Source organism: Chroicocephalus ridibundus, chromosome 9 (genome assembly GCF_963924245.1).
Source record: "Chroicocephalus ridibundus chromosome 9, bChrRid1.1, whole genome shotgun sequence".
NCBI classification, from domain to species: Eukaryota; Metazoa; Chordata; class Aves; order Charadriiformes; family Laridae; genus Chroicocephalus; species Chroicocephalus ridibundus.
Window position 1 is genome coordinate 35696446 of NC_086292.1, and position 20731 is coordinate 35717176.

Below are 20731 nucleotides of genomic sequence, written 5' to 3' on the forward strand. Positions count from 1 at the left end.
ATTATCCAATTCATTTCCATTTGACAGAGTTCTTATGCAAGTGTGGGCATACTAAAATAGATCTCACGAAAATAAGTTAAAGCCTTGTAGAACTTCAAATAGTCATCAGATGTAGCTCATCAGAAACAGAAGCTTCCTTCCACACTTCTCCCAAATGTCAGAATGGAGGTTTTTCATTCAGTTAAACCCCACAGTAACTACCAGCAAAGCTGGTTCAGCTTCACTAATTGTAGCAGAGGTGGCACCATTCAAGCAGACGATGTTTTAGGTATTTCTTATACCATATCCCAGACCTTGCATTGATGGGCATGGAACAAATGACTATTGACCTCCATGCTGCTGATAATGCAAGATATCTTCCTCTTTCAGCTACATTACTTTTAGGACTTAAGGTGCAAACCAGTGATAGTAAACCTCATTAGACATCATGATCTGCATCTTCTGCACTGTGTCACACAGACAATGAATTTGCAGACCTCATTTAGAGGAGCAGCATTACTGATTCCATCACAGGTGTGATGAGGGAAGGCTGACGTAGACTGTGCTTGAAATCTAATGTCAAACATAGATTAGCATCTCTATGATAAGTACAAATGCCAATACAAATCGGTCCTACCAGAGCAAGTAGAGAAGCCAACTGTAAAATGACAAGATTGAAAGGAATGTTCCATTTAAGTCCACCAGCAGGACTGTTTGCATGAACAATGTGGGAAATGCCTGCAGTATTTCAATGAATATTGTGTTCATTTTTGTTGACTTGTTTATTATGAAGCAATCTGTCATACAATGACAAGCTAGTTAACGCCTGCAGAACTTTTTTCCAGTCATTATTCTTCTAGTAAAGAATCAAGAATGCTTCTAGTGGCTTACCATCTGCCAGGAGTTACTGGACAATATTGGAAATTTTCACAGCATGCTTCTAGTCTCTGTCACTTGCTGGGTAGTTTGTACCTTATCTAACGGAAGGGCTAAAAATTGTGTCATGTCTACTTCACAACATACACTGTTATCTGTTTTTTATCTCCCTAACTTTTATATGTATTTTAAACAATCTATCCCTATTGTTATAATACCATTTGTGCATTCATTTAAGAATATAAAGGCATGTGCACAACTTAAGGCTGCAGAATACTGATGAAGACTTTATATGTATATGTACTATATACAAGTGCAAGCCTTTTTTCCTGTGGGGAAGTGTAATTGGTATGGCTATAGCATGCACCCTCCTGCCACAATTATCCTCAGAGACAGCTTTATGTATGAATAGTCACGTTTACTTTAATTTGGTTACTCATGTTTCTAAGATTACTCATGTAATAATAATACATAATTTATCATTTGCATTACAATAGCACTTAAAGGCTCTGGTAGGTTTAAGAAATTACTATACAGGAACTTTAAAATATGTAATAAGAGAAAAATCACTGACCTTCAAAACTCACAGTTTAAAAAGACAAGTCAGGCAACGGGGAAGACGACAAAGTAAAAATGAGTTGCTTAAGGTCCTATAACAGGTGAATGTCAGTCAAGAAGAGAACATCAGCTTTTGAATCTTTCTTCTGAGGCCTCTTTCTAGCCAGGACAGGGTTCTAGTTTGCTTTAATATACATACATATAAATATATATACACATACTATTACATGAATATTCAGAGAAAATGTGAAATAAATAAGAACAGAAAATTCTAGGGGATCAATTAACATTTGATATTTATCTCCAAGTACATGACTCCCAAAAAGCTTACTCTTCCCTTGCTCCTAGCTTGCACTGTGTCAGAGAGATGCACTTAGCATTCTGTCAGCCGTATTTCACTAAACTGACAGGCTGAATTGCCAGGATTATGAAAAATGCTGATGTTAAGATTGTATACAATAAGCAGTAATGTAAACTGCAGAGCAGAACATGACTGAGATTTTATTATGCCTGCCATTCTTCAGTATTAATCTGCTCAGATGGTTTTGCTTCTAAGTATATTATGTAAATTTAATATTTTCAACGCCCTCTTCATTTTTTAATTCTAACATCTATACATCTATAGGTAAAGAAGAAGGAAAAGAGCCTCGGCTTGACATTTGTGGACACCATTAAAACTGCTTGGAGGACCCTAAAAATAGCATTGTAAAAAGGAAGACAGCTTCTTACAAATTCCATGTTATATTACATTCCTTCCTGACATCATGTTATAATGCTAAAATCAGTACTTGACAACTGTAAGTACAACTTCTAATTTGTGCTATAAATAGTTCTGGCACATCTTGAGTTTGATTCTAAATGTTAGAAGCAGTAGCAATGTTTTTTCAACTGTAATATATCTTTCCAGCTAAGAATAATGACAGAAGAAGCCGTATAATTCTATTTGTTGTCCCTAAAAGTGACCTTGACATAGAATACTCAGACACTGCTCAAAAATGTCGTATGTCACAGTTCACAGCAGTTCATTTATCTGCATTTGGGGCCACAACTGAAGGCAAATTCCAACATATATCAAAATGCACACACAATTGAAAGCAAAGATTATCCAAAAGCATTAAAATACATAGAAGAAACGAGTCCTGAAGAAGAGTCTATTAAAAAAATTCACAGTCAAAATCCTTCACAGACCCAGGTAGTTAGGTTAGTGTAGAAGTTCTCTGGTTCCCTGACAAAATGGTCAACAATTAGAGTCACATGCAGGGTTGATTCTCCTTTTCTTACTCGGTTTGATGCAAGAGAAACTTCATCTACAGACGAACGAGCTCAGTGAGAAACCATCCTTCAACTAAGGGACTGAAATTATTTTCATTTCCCAACAAGTTACAGACAGCTCAAGGATTTCTTAGCATAATTTATTGCTGTGCTCAAGATGTTAATGGATGCTAAAGCTGGGGCTTGGATTCAAAAACTAATTCAAAGAAAGCCAAAGGGTATGCCAAGCACTCCGACAAACTCAAGAGAGAGAGACCAAGTCTCCTCATATTGTACAAAGAGCTGGACTGGGTAAGAAGCTATTCAAATGCATAGTCTAGGGTTTATTTTTGCAAATCAGAGACTGAGATACCATCTCTAAGTTGTGTGAGCTGCAGGCAGAAAAAGCCTAAAGAATTTTTAAAATGGATGGTGACAGAAATGGAAGACAAGGGGCTTACTGAGTGCTGTACTTCAGGGCAATGGCTCATCTGGTCATTCTGAGCAAGGAGATGGAACCAAGAATCTAGGTACATCTTTATGTAAATAAGCACTGACTCTTATCACGTATTTCTTACCCTAATGAAAGCCGCATTTCATGTTTCTGGATTTCAGATAAAGGTCTGGGCAAAAAAAGAAATGTTATTTCTTTTTCCTAAACTCTATCTTAACTCTACTCCAGAAACGCAATTACTGGAGTTAATCCCAAGTCCTCTTTCAGATCAAACTCTTTGAAACAAACCCAAGAAAGGAATTAGGGACTTCAGAGTATTTTGCAAAATCTTTTACCCTACTCAGGGGAAGGAGATATATTTGAAGGAACATGAGACACACATTTGTCAGAAAAGAAGTATGCATCCTAGAATTTCTCCATCAAATTGGAAGGACAGTTAACAGCATTGATCTGAGGACTGGTTTATACAAAGGCCTTTTCCTTTTGGGATCATTTTTTCTAGAAGGATGATGGTAGCCATCTCTCATAAGCAGAGGCACTGTAACTCTGGGAGCTGGAAAGCAGCACAGAAAGGAGACAGCCTCCTTCCTAATAGTCATTATTAAGCTCACTACTCTACAATTTGGTTAACCCCTTGTCATCATGGTAATGAAGCACAATTATATTGGTCTACACATGCTGTCCTTTTGTGCATTGTTAAACCTGTGATCTAAGAACTATACATAATGGAAAATTTGGGGTTCTTTCCTGGGTGTGAATCCATACAAGGATTTGTTTTTTTCTGTTGTTGAGTTAATCTTCTCTCTGTTCCTTATGTCCAAGCATTTACTAAAATACACGCTTACGACATTTGTGTATTTCAGTGTTTATGGGCTACGCATATACTTAATTACAAGTGTCTCTGAACTTCCTTTCTAAAACTCATGCTAGTTTCCATACTTAAAACAATCAGAGGCTGATGTGTATTACGCAGCTATCGTTGTTCTGGGTGTTATGCAACTATCATAGTTACTGTTGCAGTGTTATTATATGTAAGAATCTAACAAAGCTTAACACACACTAGAAGCACACAAAATTTACCATACACTGAAGATAGCAGCAGCAACACCAAGCAGCTGAGTTATTATAAATAGAAGTGATAATCAAAGGTCAAATTCTAAAGCATCTATGTAAGTCAGGATTTTTGTATTATTAGTATTTTATCACCTTATTTTTAGGTAAAAAGACTTTTCTTTCACAAACTATTTCAGAATTTGGTCCCTAAGCAGCAAATATCACAGAAAAACACTACATATTACTTTTTCTAACCTTTGTAAAAGCCACACATTTTCACATTTCTCAGTGAAGCAGGAGGATGACCAGGAGAGTGCTCTATTAGTCATTGTTTCCTCTTGCTACAATTATTTCTGTCTCATAGGCCATAATTTTCCCAATTTCTCTGTCATTCTTAGAGCAATATTATAAAATCTCAGTTTACCTAAAACATTGCTATTAAAAACCGCCTTCCTCACTTGCATGACAGTCTCTAATCCTCAACTCATAAGTCACCATACAATACTATTTGGTGGAACTTCTTAATAAACAGAATATGCTAGGTTTTCATTGGAAAAATCATTAAGTTGTCTGAATATGATCATTTCCATTTCCAAAAATACTAAACTGCATATTAAAGCTAGACACTTACGAATGTCTTCTCCCTATTGATTTTACTTAGGCAAAAATTTAATGAAAACTGTTTCCACTGTCTAGTTCTAACAAAGTGCTAAATGTAAAGCCACAGATTAATGGATGGAAACTGAACTCAGCTTCAAAGAAAATGAGAAGAATCAATGTATGAAGCAAAACGTAAATAAACGCCAAAAGTATTTATCCTAGATAGTATTATGTCTCTAGTTCAATCCTAAACTAAGAAATTCCTGTCATGACAATTAAAAATGCTTTTTCTTTATTTGTGCTGTCAAATCTGCAGTCTGCTACATTTTAAGAATATCGAAGTCCCTGAACCTCAGATGCACATTCTCAGAACAGCTCATATTCCATACTTGGTGGGTTCAGGTGTTAAAGAGAGTCTGGTCCTGTTGTGTAAGAATACACTCATTTTTGTGCTGTGCATGCAGCAACCGGTTACATTGCAATATCTGTGCAGTGCTGGGCATGGTCACTGCTTCACTATCTCTTAAGACAAAAGTTCTATCTGATTTTGGAAAATATGTATTCTATTTAAACCATGAGCAAAGAGTTCACTTGTTCTCACTCTTTGTGCTCTATCCTCCACCTATCCAAAGTTCTTATTTTTAACCAAAGCAACGTCCCTTTTCTTGAAGAAAACATATTGGACAAGACCTTATACATTCTATATAACTAATCTGGTCTTAAAGTGTATGATACATCGCTACATGAGAAAATGAAAGCAGGTCAGAAAAGCAGGTCAGAAAAGCAAAAGCTCAGTTTGAATTTAAACTGGCCAGAGATGTCAAAAATCACAAGAAAGGGTTCTTCAGGTATGTAAACAACAAGCAGAGACAAAAGGAAATTGTTTAACAGTGGGAACAGGACAGGAATTAATCACTGACAATGCTGAACAGGCAGAGGTCCTCAACACTTTCTTCACCTCTGTCTTTACCAGCACTGTTTGGCCCCAGGCCTTAGGAACAACGATCCAGGTTGATGCAAATACAGACCCACCACCAGTGAAGAAAGAGTTGGTATGCAAACTATTACAGGAGCTTGACCCCGACAAATCAACTTGCCCTTAACATCTTAGGGTGGTAAGAGAGCTCACTGACATACTTGTGAAGCTGCTCTCCATAACCTTTGAGAAGTCGTGAAGATCGGGGAACGTCCCAGAAGACTGTAAGAAGGCTAATGTCATACCCATCTACAAGGAGGGCTTAAAGGAGGATCCAGGAAATTATAGGCCCATCAGTCTTACTTCACTCCCTGGAAAAGTTATGGAAAGAATCCTGCTGGGGGCTATCATAAGTCAAATGAAACATATGATTTGGAAAATCTAGCACAGATTCACCAAGGGCAAATTGTGCTTGACAAAACTGATTGCCTTCTACGACAAAGTAATCTGCTTGGTTGATGAGGGGCAAGTGCTGGGCATTGTCTACCTCGATTTCTCCAAGGCTTTCGACACAGTTCCCCCCACAGCCTCCTCCTAGAGAAACTTACGTGTTACGGTCCAGACAAATGGTCTGTGCAGGGGGTGGGAAACTAGCTGACGTGCCACACTCAGAGGGTGGTGGTCAATAGCTCCTTTTCAAACTGGCAAATTGTCACAAGTGGTGTCCCCCAGGGATGGATACTGGGCCCAACACTGTTTAATATCTTCATAAGTGACCTGGATGATGGGATCAACCGTACCCTGATGAAGTTTGCCGATGACACCAAACTGAGTGAGGAACTGGACACTTTGGAAGGGACAACCACACTGCAGGAAGACGTGGATAAGCTGGAAGAGTGGGCTAACATGAACCTTATGAAGTTCAACAAGGACAAGTGTAAGGTCTTGCACCTGGGAAAACACAATCCAGGACTGCAACACAGACTGGGATCTACCCAGCTGGGGAGCAGCTCTGTGGAAAGGGACCTGAGATTCCAATTGGACACAAGAGGAAAGTTTTTCACACTGAGAACAATCAACCATTGGAATAATCTCCCCAGGGAAGTGACGGATTCCCCATCATTGGACACTTTTAAGATTCAGCTGGGCAGACTGCTGAGCCATCTTGTCTAGACTGTGCTTTTGCCGAGAAAGGTTGGAGCAGATGATCCTTGAGGTCCCTTCCAACCTGGTATACTATGCTTCTATGAAGTACTGAAGAACTAAATAAGAGTATAAAACACGCAGTGTTCACAGGAGAAAGAAAATGGATCTTTACATTGCAAAGATGTAAGAATCAGTAAATAATGAATTTAGAAGTCCCACCAGAGCTGTTCATTTATTAAATTTGTATTATACCACCACCCATAACTATTTTGAGTATACGTTCCATACAATTAAATTGAAAGCTTTTTACTAAAGATGTGCAGAGGCACAAACTTTAGATCTTGATTTCCAAATACACAAGCATATTTCAGCTGAAGCTTTTGTTCCTGATTTTTTGTTCCTTTTAATTGAACAGATATTTCATTTCGATAGCAATTTCTGTTGCCTCGCAGTGTGTACAATGCATATTTGACAAACGCTGCGAAGTCCTATATTTGCTTGTGAATCAGGTTCTGAATACATTTTACAATGTTTTAACTAATAGAATGAGAATTTTACAACTTAAATACCAGACTTCATGTTTTTCCCTCCAACTTGTCAAGTTTCTTATGTCATATAACATCTGCAGGTTGCCCACACGACTCCCACTGCATGGTCTGGTATGGTCTTTCAGTTGATGTAATGCTTGCTGAGGCAATCATGTCATGTTTCGTCTGGATTCATCAACTGATGCAGTTCAGACTGCTCTATCACAGCATCTTTTTTTTGCCTCCAAGGTAGATATAAAAATAGGGTTTCCAAAACTGGTTGAGGAAAGAATTTCTGAGTAACATTATACCATTGTGAAAACTCATATCAGAATGCTTGGAGCTCTCCTGGGGATCTTCAGTGACCTCATTTCTACAAAAGGACTCAAATAGACATAGGCCTCAAGATTCCATTGAGAGACCACATGGCCATACATTTCTGATAAGGAGTCATAGTTTTGCAATATTCTCATGCATTCAACTTCTATTTTCCTTTCATCCATTTTCTTTTCTGGGGTAAGCAAGGGGGAAGAGGCTGCCTGTCAGTTTTCTCAACAGTTTTTTCATGCTGCTTTTGTGTTAGGAGAAGCTTTTCTTTTAAAAAAAACTATCCAAAGCAACTCAGTAGTTTTTCAAGTTTTTCCACCCACAGCCTCTTCATCTCTTGCTCCTGATGTCTCCTATTTCTCAAAGACACTTTATTCCTTCTATTCATGCTTCCACTTCCAAAATAACAGTGAAAATGGGAGAGAAGTCACACACAAACTCTCTCCCTTAATCTGCCCCAACTCTGCACACTCCTGATTCTCTTTTCACATTTTACACAACCACTCAGCTGTGCTTTAGGGAATCTCCTAATCCCCTCGGAGGAGCTCTGTTCTTTATCCCTTTCCTTTCTCCCTCATGTTTATGCAAGAACATAGTTAGAACAATTTTTAGGATAATTAACCCCCCATTACTCTTGTTTAATTTCAGTGAAAAGACTGAAATGAAACACGTGTGTATTTGTTACTTGTTCCAGTTAGATGTTTTATAATAAGTACATTTGTTATAGACAGTCAGAAAAAAAATTGAGCTTTTGTCAATAGAGGAAGGTCACACTAAGTTGTATAAATGGAGTAAACAGGAAAAGAGTACGGTAAGAACTTGTCCCTTAATAAGGCTGGTGCAGGAAATGACAGAACAAAGGGAATTTTATTACCCAGGACTGAAAAAATCCTTCATTTGCTTAAAGGACAAGAAGGAATCACAAGACAACGAAATACCTTCCAACTTCTGGTTATCACCAGTAGGTTTCTTTGGTAACCACACTGTGGGTCCATAAAAAGGTATGGTACCTTTTATCAACAGCCAAGCCCATCTCCATGTACAGAGTGCCTTTTAGTATCTACCCTGTTTTGGCTGAAAGGAATAGACTTTTTCTTGCTCCCCTTCAGACAATTCCATTAAATGTCACTGCAGACACCTCTACTGCTTAGCCATAATACGGTTATAAATTTCAATTTTAACTTTTGCATAAATCATCACAGCTAGACTATGCCGAGATTTTCTAGAATCTCTCTGTAAAATAGCTGTAAAATAGCTCCAAAGAGCTAAAAGAGCTAAAACTTTTCCCTAGGCCCTCATCATGTCACTTCCCAATTAGTGCGACATTCGTTTATCCAGCCTTAATATGTGAAATATGTTCCTTTGCACTTCTCCTGTATACTTCATTTTCAAAACCCAGCACTCTGTCTCCTCCTCCTATGTTTATTGATTTGCCCTCTCTTCTCTACTAGTGTATCAACCGTAAGTTATTCAACTTGTCTTAGTTATTGATTGTACCTCCCTCATCTGTTACATCTTCAATTTTGAGAAGTCAACTTCCATCTCTGGTAAGTCCAGGATATTGCTCTCCATTTTATGAACTTTCAAGTCATCCTGGCTAGGCTTTCTCTCTAGCCAATCATAAATTTGGAGAGGGTCTTTTTGTGAAGTTCATTATTCTTTTACAAATACATTGCTAAAACTCTATTATAATACCTAAAAAACTTTCATCATGATTTGAACACCTTGTGTGCCAAGATACTATACGAACATTTATACATTATTTCACTGAACTCTCTCTTCCGTCTATCCATTTAGTTATCTTAACATAATGTTTTGCTACTTAACTTTTTGGGGTGGTTCACATACCACGTGTCTTTAGTGTTCCTAAAACAAAAAGTTATCTTTCCACGATCAGAGCACTAAGTCTTTATCAAACTATGTCAATATTGTATTCTGTATTTTTAAAAATATCTAGCTAGATTATATTTAAAATACAACTACTGATTCAGGCATATTTCCTGTCCTTATTTTAATACATCCATGACTCTTAATTTTTATGGGGAAAGTAATTACTTACTGGTTCAAAACAGGTGTATACGCTGTTTTATCTTCATCTATGATGGTGACCATCAGAGTAATAAGCTGTGCCCAGAAATCCAAATTCTTTGTTGTTGGTCCCTGTTCTTCCTTAGGAACTTCTTGTTTCTTACCCTGTTAAAACAAGATTGAATGTATTTTATATTACAAAAATTAGAGAAAATATTATGGGATTTCCACCCACAGATTATTACTTGGTTGGAAAGAGTGACATATTAAGAATCTTCAGAAATTTTGGACAAAAATTGTCTATCCAACTTAGAGTAGATACCGTGACAGACTGTACCTGGCTGTGAACACCTATCAAAAAAACATACATAGTGCTAAGACAGCCAGGTCAGCAAAGATGATCGATAGAGACTTGATTTTTAGTGCATGTCCACACTTTAATTAAATACATTCTTAAATTCTTTGCTGGGCTGAAACTGAGTCCAGGTAAAATTGTCTGCTGAGGCAGAACTTTTATACTGTACACAATAAATACTGAAAAAAAAACAACGATAATGAACATTTCTTGTTTTGTTTTGGATTATATGCTGAAGTTATTGGGCCTAACAGCTGCTACGCTGTTCGCTGTAAATGAAAAAGTAATTAATTTTCCCTTTACTTTTTAATAGCCAAAATAAAAAAAAGGCTTTTGCCCAAAGCATTCTGCACAGAGATTTTCCAGTGACTCATAGATCGACTGCCAGAACCACGAAGTGTGTGTTTGAGAGAGGCAGAGGAAAACACCACAAAGTAGGAGGTAAAAGGAAAGTCCCCGGACACATAACAATACTAGGAAAAGGTACACAGGAATATCCAAAAGAGAGGCTTGTGACGGAATTGGCTTGCCAAGGATTTTCAAGCCGTGAGCAAAACCAATCTGTTGTTTGATTCCTTTTCTATCCAGGGAAATGGGATTTTTTTATACTCCTTGTAAATGAAGAGAACTGCAACCAGTTTCACAGCCAAAGCAGAGAACTTGAGATGCCCCTTACATTTTTGTAATAATCACAAGGAAGGACAGGACACATTGATATATCATATGGATTACCACCATGACTCTTCAGTCATTAACTAAAAGTTGATCAGTAAAGCAGTGTTTTTTATTCCTCTTGACTAAAAGCCTGCCTTTTGCACCTTTTTATGGATTTATAACTATGTATTAATATTCACCACTTACAAACTTCTATTGAGAATTTTATACTTTTTAATCTCACTAAAAGTGCATTTACAGCTAGATTTTGTCTCTACAGTTTTGATTTATGAATTCATAGTCTACAGTTTCCTAGACAAAAGTATTTTTCAGTTCTTAGCTTGACAGAAGGATCCCATTCCTTATCAATGTCCAATAAATAACTTCGTTGCAGAGAAGCAAATATGAAAAGAAATATTTTTATCTCTGTATGGACACACACATAATTTCTGCCACACAGAGGTATGTCTGCACATGCAGGTCTCTTCTACACATAGGAAGGGGTCTTTTCATTCAACTAGTAAGTCGGAGAAAATAAACATGCCTATTTTCTATATATGCCTATATAAACATCTATTCATAGAATCACAGAATGGTTTGGGTTGGAAGGGACCTTAAAGATCACCTAGTTCCAACCCCCCTGCCCTGGGCAGGGACACCTCCCACTAGACCAGGCTGCTCAAAGCTCCATCCAGCCTGGTCTTGAACACCTCCAGGGATGGGGCAGCCACAGCTTCTCTGGGCAACCTGGGCCAGTGCCTCACCACCCTCACAGGAAAGAATTTCTTCCTAACATCCAATCTAAATCTACCCTCCTTCAGTTTGTAACCGTTACCCCTTGTCCTGTCATTACACTCCCTGATAAAGAGTCCCTCCTCATCCTTCCTGTAAGCCCCCTTTTAGTACTGGAAGGCTGCTATAAGGTCTCCCCAGAGCCTTCTCTTCTCCAGGCTGAACAGCCCGAACTCCCTCAGCCTGTCCTAATAGGAGAAGTGCTCCAGCCATCTGATCATCTTTGTGGCCCTCCTCTGGACCCGTTCCAACAGGTCCATGTCCTTCTTGTGCTGAGGACTCCAGCTCTGGATGCAGTACTCCAGGTGTGGTCTCACCAGAGCAGAGTAGAGGGGCAGAATCACCTCCCTTGACCTGCTGGCCACACTTCTTTTGATGCAGCCCAGGATGCGGTTGGCTTTCTGTGCTGCAAGTGCGCATCGCCTGCTCATGTTGAGCTTCTCGGCTACCAGCACCCCCAAGTCCCTCTCCTCAGGGCTGCTCTCAATCCATTCTCCGCCCAACCTGTATTTGTGCCTGGGACTGCCATGACCCAGGTACAGGCTCTTGCACTTGGTCTGGTTGAACTTCATGAGGTTCGCACCGGCCCACCTCTCAAGCCTGTCCAGGTCCCTCTGGATGGCATCCCTTCCCTCCAACGTGTTGACCGCACCATGCAGCTTGGTGTCATCGGCAAACTTGCTGAGGGTGCACTCAATCCCATTGTCCATGTCACTGACAAAGATGTTAAACAGCACTGGTCCCAGTACTGATCCCTGAAGATCCATGCCCCTCCAATTTAGAGACCAGGATGTTGTGCAGGACAGTGTCAAACGCTTTGCATAAGTCCAGGTAGATGATGTCAGTTGCTCTCCCCTATCTACCAGTGCTGCGGCAACATCATAGAAGGCCACCAAATTTGTCAGGCAAGATTTGCCTTTGGTGAAGCCATGCTGGCTGTCACCAGTCACCTCCTTATTTTCCATGCACCTTAGCAGAGATTCCAGGAGGATCTGCTCCATGATCTTGCCAGGCACAGAGGTGAGACTGACCGGTCTGTAGTTCCCTGGGTCTTCATTTTTTCCCTTTTTGAAAATGGGGGTTATGTTTCCCCTCTTCCAGTCAGCGGGAACTTCACCAGACTGCCATGACTTTGCAAATATAATGGAAAGCAGCTTAGCAACTTCATCTGCCAGCTCCCTCAGGACCCATGGATGGATTTCATCCAGTCCCACAGACTTATGCATCTTCAGGTTCCTCAGATGGTCTTGAACCTGACCTATCTGATTCCCTGTACTTCTCATTTGTAGTCCAAATATGACCACTTCAATGGACCCCATCTATGCCTTTGAATAGATATGACACTATATTAGTGTCAGAGTGCATTAATTAAATGTTATCTTAACCTCAATTAACTTCTATCTATTCACAGCATTTAGAACGGCAGAAAGGGAATTTCAACAACACTTAATTGAAATTGTTTTTGTGGTCACGGTGGAATATTTTAGAAAAGTATCATTAATCACACTGTTACATATTCAGCTGATCTACAAATGCTGCAGCTTCAGTGTCTAAAGCAAGTGAAATAAAGGTGAGGCTCAGAAGCAGTTATAATGGATGGTGTGACTAGCATCACTGGCAATTTATAACCACACATGCAAACAAGACTGCTTTTCAAAACAGAAATTAATATTGGAGCACTAAATGTCATTCACAAGGGCGTTCCTTGGTCTGCATTATACTTTTATTAAAAGTCCTTGTTTCTATATTAAAGATTTTTTCATAATACACCATTTTTTTTATCAGAAGCTAGTGCATGTTTATGCCAAACCAACTGAAAGGTGGTTGTACAAGACAAAGCCAGTTCACATTTAGTCCAGCACCTTATCCAAGAACTATATTTCACAGAAAAAAAACGGCATGTAGCTGAGACAGCTTTTCATGACTGTGAATGTGAATCAAAGAATGTGAAATTCTGTTCTTTAATATAGATAGATAAAAGCAATTAATTCACAAAGCAACAGTGGCGCAAGGAGGTGCTTTCTACAAAAATTCTCTGCCACAGAAATCATTTAAAAATCATGATGATCTTTTCAAAATCCCCAGAGAAGGTATTTTTTAAATAGTCTCACATTAACAGATGTAGTTTTATGCTCTGAAAGAGCATACTGTGCCTGTGCCCAGTTATAATTTCCAATCTTTATAATAAAATATAAGTAATGGGTTAGAAATGCTCAGAATCATTCAAATTGTTTTTACATTAATTGTTATTATTGCTGGCATAATTATTTGTTTTATGTGGTTTCCGGCAACAGATGCCTTCACAGAAGCATTATAATGAGGTAAATCATTGTTGGCAGTTTGATTACATTGATTAGTTGCAAAGTTGCAAAACTAACAGAACAAAGTTCCATCTTTGAGTAAAAATTAACTTGAAACAGAGCTATTTTCATATAAAAAAATTTCAGTGATACAATGTGTTTGGCTTGAAAATGTTTCTATTAGCATAACTGAGAGGCATAGTAAACTGCATAATGGTGTAGAAAAAGTGAGTGGGAGGACAGCGTCATAGTCATATTTTAACATTTTCTTAATGAAATGAAACACCCTTTAGAGGCATTGAAGTTTAATTTCTATACTGCTTTGCTGAAGTCTGCTTTGGTGACATGGGTCTACCACCAGTCTGTTGCGAACAGTCAGTAAGAATGCCCTTTTATTAAATGAAGTTTTTCCTTCTCTGGGGTCTCAAAAGAAATTTATCTGTCCTAATTTTGTAATTGAGATGATAATAGCTCATGTCTCAGTCTTGTGATTTGGTCCCATATCCAACAGTATGCATCCTTTCACTTTAGGAAATCATACCATATGCACTTACATGGTACAGTGTATTTACAGTCTATGCAGAAGTTGTGGAAAGGCCTTTTAAAATGCAAAGATTAGATTAGTTTGCACATAAACAAAGTATATTCTTACAACAATTTACACACACAAAATTTATGGAGTATAAACATGGTTAACTATACGGTCTATTAAGTGGAAAAAGCTTATCTTGTTAATAGTAACTTTCTCTTTTTTAATCAAGTTATATCCATTAGAAAGAAACCGCCAGTATGAAAACATGAACTAAATACCCACTATACCAAATTAGTGCCACATTGGCACAAACAAAGTGACAAGATATGTGAACCACTGAATGCTGCCTATCATTACAGAGGATAATACCGATCATGAGATTTTAAAAAAATACATCTGAAAAGGTCAAGAGGAACATAAATTCTCAATATATCAAGACGACAAAATCACTAGTTAACAGATACTGTTCATGATTCATGTCTTTTTAAAAGAATGATTTTCTGAAGTTGCCTGTCTCTCATTTTTGGTGGATATGTAATTCACTGAACAAGCTAAAATCACAGATTGCTCTTATAGTAACCAAGAGAGCTTTCAGGAAGTATTGATACAAATGAAAGTTTTCTAGAGAGCAGAATCATTTTCTTTTTCACAAGCCTTTTCACATCGGAAAGATTGCTTAAAATATCTTGATCCCCTGTAATGTCACTTGGGATGGTAATGCTGTCCACATGCACAGAACCATGAAATGCCTTAAGAAGATTCTGTAGGAGATCCTCACCATCAAGACATGACAATACAGGTTATTTATACGCTCACCCTAATTGACTTGGCTACTTTTTATCTCTAGGACGACTCTAAAATTGTAGCATAACATACATCCTTTACCATATAAAAATGTCAAGCAACATCATGGAAGTGACAAACTTGAAATATTTTAGAAAAATGGACTACATGAAACAGGCATGAGTAAACGTGATTGCTTGGGTACTAATGAATATAGCTGTTTGTCTGATTCTGCTTTCTAAAATGATACGTTCTCTTCGCATTTTTCCAAGACAACACAGCTCAGGACTGCCAGAATGGGAAATTTTTGATCATTATACCAAAGTTCACTGTTAATTATTTCCTATCACTTACAAAAGTTTACAAAACAATCTGTTGCAATTATAGACATGGAAATAGATTTAGATTAGGAATGTATTGGTAAGGATCCTGGATTCCAAATGTTCCTTTAATTAACATTTCCTCGGTTATACAAAATCTCTTTGGTTTTGATCTCAGCCAATGCCCCTGACTTATACAGAAGCTATGTCCAGTGAATTTACTCAGTGGATCATAAAACTAACTGCCAGACACTAGATTTTCTGATGCACTTTTAAATTGTGTGCCATTTTATTAATACTTTATCACAGGGAATGCTGTCTTTACTGCTAACAGACAGTTCTAAGTAAATTCCTACAACAGTGTATTAACACTAGTTAAAGACATCTGAAAACTTATTCGGAACACATGAAATACGATAAAATCCAAACAGCAGCCAATGCCAAGAAAGACACTGGCTTCAGTGGTGGTCCCACATCCGTTGGAAAAGAAAATCCCAAAGAGCATCATAGGATTAATGTAAAATAAAATTAGTTCCTCACTTTGTATCAAGTGTACTAAGCTATTTTGGATGAAATTTTAGTCATTTTCAGAGAAAAGAACCTCCAATTATTTTTTAGAGCTACAGTAAGTAGCCGTTTTGGTCATTTTAGGAATCCAACTGAGAGATAACTTAATGTATGTTTCTTCGTGTATTTTGTAATATATTTTGTTACAGGGTATTTCATTTTATTGAGAGCATCGTAATTCATTTGGAAAACTAGATAATTGCAAACACCTTATAAGTAAAGTATCTTTAAAGAAAAGTTAAATTATTCACTTAAGATTTACAAACACAGGAAATACGATGGATTCTATGGTGCTTTTTTAATGCAAGATCCAAATTAGGTGATTTATAACTGTTTGTCTTTTGCCATAGAATACATCAAAATCAGAAAGAGGAAGTAAGAGGAATTTCTCATACAATATGTATTGAAATAATTTTTTTACTTGCACTAAATCATGTTTTTCTCAATTTCCTTCTACTGCCAACTTCCTAGTCACCTGAGTTCATGTGCTAACAATGGATCATGTGGCACAAAGGCACCAAAACCAGTTGCTGGAATTTTTATATTCTCTTAAAGATAAAATGTAGAGGGATTTTTCTGAGTTTAAGACAAAAAAGGCTAAACTGTTGACAAGCAACCATATTTTACACTCTGAAAAATCGGCTGAGAGTGAAGAAAGCAATCTCAGGCACAGTGTGAAGCAGGATTAAAATCTACATCTGTACTACCCTGAGACAAATCTGTAAAGGCTGGTCTGAGGAACACACTGTTATGTTCTGTGCAATCAATACGTAACATCTGTATGGGTGCAACTTTGATAAATCCAGTCATATGATTTCAGAAACTAATCTGCACGAAGACTATCTCTGATACAAGCCCCAAGATAAGTTTCAGAATATCTCATTTTCTATATAAATAATGGTAGAATGGAAGCTGAATGGAAACCAGGGCCGTAGCCCTGATTAGTTTGAGGCTACAGAGTGCAATTTTATAAACCATTCTTAGATGATGAAATATTACTTTTTAACAGTACTCCTAGAAGAGGTTAAGAATCATCAGGGAATACAAAATATGCACTATATAAATATAACATACGCACATATAGACATTTATATGTATTACACACACCTATTTTTGTAATTTTATATAATTTTTATACTTATACATTTTTTATTTTTATGTATGTAAAGAATGAAAATTTGGCTTTATAGCACTTACGTAGAGAGGCAATAGCCAGAAACTATTTGAGACACTCAAAATGCATTCAAAGCATGTGAGGGATTCCACTGAACCAGTACGCCCTGAGCAGGTTACAACATACAGAACAGTCTACAAAGGACTACGGCTCAAACGCTGTTGCTTACAAGGTTTTAAATTCAAATCTACTTCCTAAAGAAAGAAGATAAAATGATGGTTTAAGACCAGTGATGTACAGCTCCAGCAAGGTAAATCAGAAGTTTTCTGACCCAACGTACAGAAGGGTAGTTGTCCCTGATGCTGTCTCACAAGCTCTGTTTCCTACTCTAAGGACACAGCAGTCAAGACCACCGTATGTCCCACACACTTTTCTCCTGCATATTACACTGGGACTCTGAGCTCACCATTGCCTCAGGAGAGACATCTTGAGGTTATGATAGATACTTCCATGAAAACCTCAGTGCAGTGATAAACCAGCAAAGAGAGCAAATCAGAACAGAGCACAGAACAAAGAACATCCTTATTCTACTTCCTCTCTCCATGGGGTGATCGCATTTTGAATGTTGTGTACAAATCTGGCCTCTCCCCTTCTCCTCATCCTGAAAATAATATAACAGAACTGCAAAATGCTCAGAAAAGGACAGCAAGGTTTATGAAAGATACAGAATGAGTTCCACTAAAGGAATGAATATATGAGCTAAAGTTTACATAGTTTATAAAGCTTTTCCTTAGCTAGAAGTTTCTCAAGACATTTGCTTTGCTTGCAATCAGAGACAGGATGCTGAGCCAGATGAATCTTTTTTCTGATGTGGCATGGCCAGTCTCATGCTCTTAATCTTTTGGCCACAATGTGATCAGAAACATGAGGTGAAACAGAGGGAGCACAGAACTGAAACACAGTAGTAAGGACATTGGCTATTAGCATATTTTATTTGGAGATAGAAGTCTGTGTACAGCATGGATAAATACATACATGGAGATGTTAATCCAGATAGAAAGGAGGCTAAAACACTTTGGTCTCAGCTCAAGTATGTATTCAGGATGCCAGACGGTTCTGAATACCTGAATTGATGCCTGTCCTGTGATTGCTGTACTACTAATTAGACCATAATCATCAACCTACAGAAGTATGTCACAAACTTAGATGCAGAAATCTGTGTGTGCACATTTCTTAGAATTGTCAGTGTTTCACTCAATTCCAAGTCAATGTTTACTGATAATCAGTTTGGAGCTGTATTATGGAAGTCAGATTTCAATATGCGAGGCTCTTTTCAGTGGTGCCCGGGGACAGGACAAGAGGCAATGGGCACAAACTGGAACATAGGAAGTTCCACCTAAACATGAGGAGGAACTTCTTTACCCTGAGGGTGGCAGAGCACTGGAACAGGCTGCCCAGAGAGGTGGTGGAGTCTCCATCTCTGGAGACATTCAAAACCCACCTGGACGTGTTCCTGTGTAACCTGCTCTAGGTGACCCTGCTCTGGCAGGGGGGTTGGACTAGATGATCTCCAGAGGTCCCTTCCAACCCTATGATTCTATGATTCTATGATATGCGATTGCTTTTGCCAGTATTCAGACACAAACTAGACTTGATGAAACCGCATACAGATGTTCAAGTTTTCATACCCTCATAGCTACAGAACTCAATAACACAGTTAACTGTGTCCAGTTCTGGGCTCCCCGGTTCAGGAAGGACAGGGAACTGCTGGAGAGGGTGCAGCAAAGGGCTACCAAGATGATTAGGGGACTGGAACACCTCTCTTATGAAGAAAGGCTGAGGGATTTGGGTCTCTTCAGTCTGGAAGAAAGACAAATGAGGGGGGATCTTATCAACACTTATAAATACTTAAAGGGTGGGTGTCAGGAGGATGGGGCCAGGCTCTTTTCACTGGTGCCCAGTGACAGGACAAGAGGTCATGGGCACAAACTTGAGCATAGGAAGTTCCACCTAAACATGAGAAGGAACTTTACTTTGAGGGTGGCAGAGCACTGGCACAGGCTGCCCAGAGAGGTGGTGGAGTCTCCGTCTCTGGAGACATTCAAAACCCACCTGGATGTGTTCCTGTGCAACCTGCTCTGGGTGACCCTGCTCTGGCAGGGGGTCGGACTAGATGACCTCCAGAGGTCCCTTCCAACCCCACCATTCTGTGATTCTGTGAATCTGAATATGGGGCATTCCACTCAGGCTTGTATTGATCTCTGGGAATATCAGGATAGCCCAATCACATAGCATAAATAATTAAATAATAACGATCAAGAAATAGTTTTATCTATAAGAATTGGTCTTTCTCTGATAGAGAAGTCTCAGAATGGGGTTTGAAATACCACAGCAAAAATGCATCCTTCTGCCATTCTACAGTACCTTATCAAAGGTTTTTCTGTTACTGTGGGTAACATGCTGCCCATCAAACACAATGGTACAACATAAGGAGAAGTCTCTAAGTACTCTCTGCATGCCAGATTTGAAGAAGTTAGAACCTGTTCAGTGCATCTAAAGCAGTATGTAAATATAACAAAGTGCCTCACAACGAGTATGACTTGGCACTGAAATTTGAATGCCTGAAAAATAGGACTTCCAAGGGTAAACAGCTCTCACTACTGCACAACTTTATTTCCTGCTTCATGCTTTTGAATGTGTTTGGAGATCACAGATCACAGCCTTCATGATTCGAGTCTTATACTGTTTCTATAAGAAATTAATAATCTACCATTTTTTTGGTCATTTCTACTAAAGAAAAAGAGGTACACCTTCAAAAGCAAGTAAGCAGCTTGGGTTCCCAAATCACAACTGGAAAAGTGACCAGGGACTTGTAGATGAGTACAGCAAAACTGAGCCAGCTCTCAAAGCATAGGTCCATTCACGTGCTAGTCTATAGCATGTTAATACAGAACCCCTGATTGCCAAAAGCTAGGATATTATTTAGTACACGATCGACCTGACTTTAGGTTCTCTAAGCAGAGATAAATCGCAAGGGAAGAGCACTGTGCTGCTGCAGCTGTGTAACACCTGGCTCCAGAACTAGGTAATTTATCACTAGCTCCTTGTCTTTTGCACCACATTTCACTGTGGCAACACACAAAGCTGAGTAACAAAGAAGACGTCTCCAAAATCAGATAGAATTTCAACACTATTCTTCTGAGCAGGTGTCAAATATAGAGTATCCTAGTGTTTTTTCCCCAGTATACTGGTGCTATCAGTCATGAAATGATTTGTACCAATCAATAGCTCTTCAGAGAATGGGAAAAGTTTCGTTTGCATTTTATTGGTTTCACTCAGTGGAGAAGACTGCAAAAAGAATTATTGAAGGGACTTCAGTCATTGTGAACATCAGCCAAGATTTCAAATTGTTTTTTGTTTTCTTAACAAAACAGAAACAGTGACATATTTGTAAATTGAGTCAGAATGTTATCAAAGGGCTTCCTAAACTACTCTTTCGAGGTATTATTTTTTTCAGCATAAGGCAGCTAACTCTTCACTCAGATCAGTGTTAATTAAAAAGAGAAAATACTACATATCCTGCATAAGGAATTACATAG

General features: G+C 38.4%; 1 protein-coding gene across 2 annotated transcripts in view; it reads right to left on the reverse strand.

The window, feature by feature from the left end:
* Positions 1-20731, reverse strand: part of UNC13C (unc-13 homolog C) — a 228370-nt gene that overhangs the window by 59814 nt on the left and 147825 nt on the right. For both annotated transcript variants that reach the window (XM_063345628.1, XM_063345627.1), the window contains one exon: positions 9747-9880. In XM_063345628.1, the coding sequence (XP_063201698.1) occupies positions 9747-9880 (134 nt within the window). The remainder of the gene's footprint in view (positions 1-9746; positions 9881-20731) is intronic.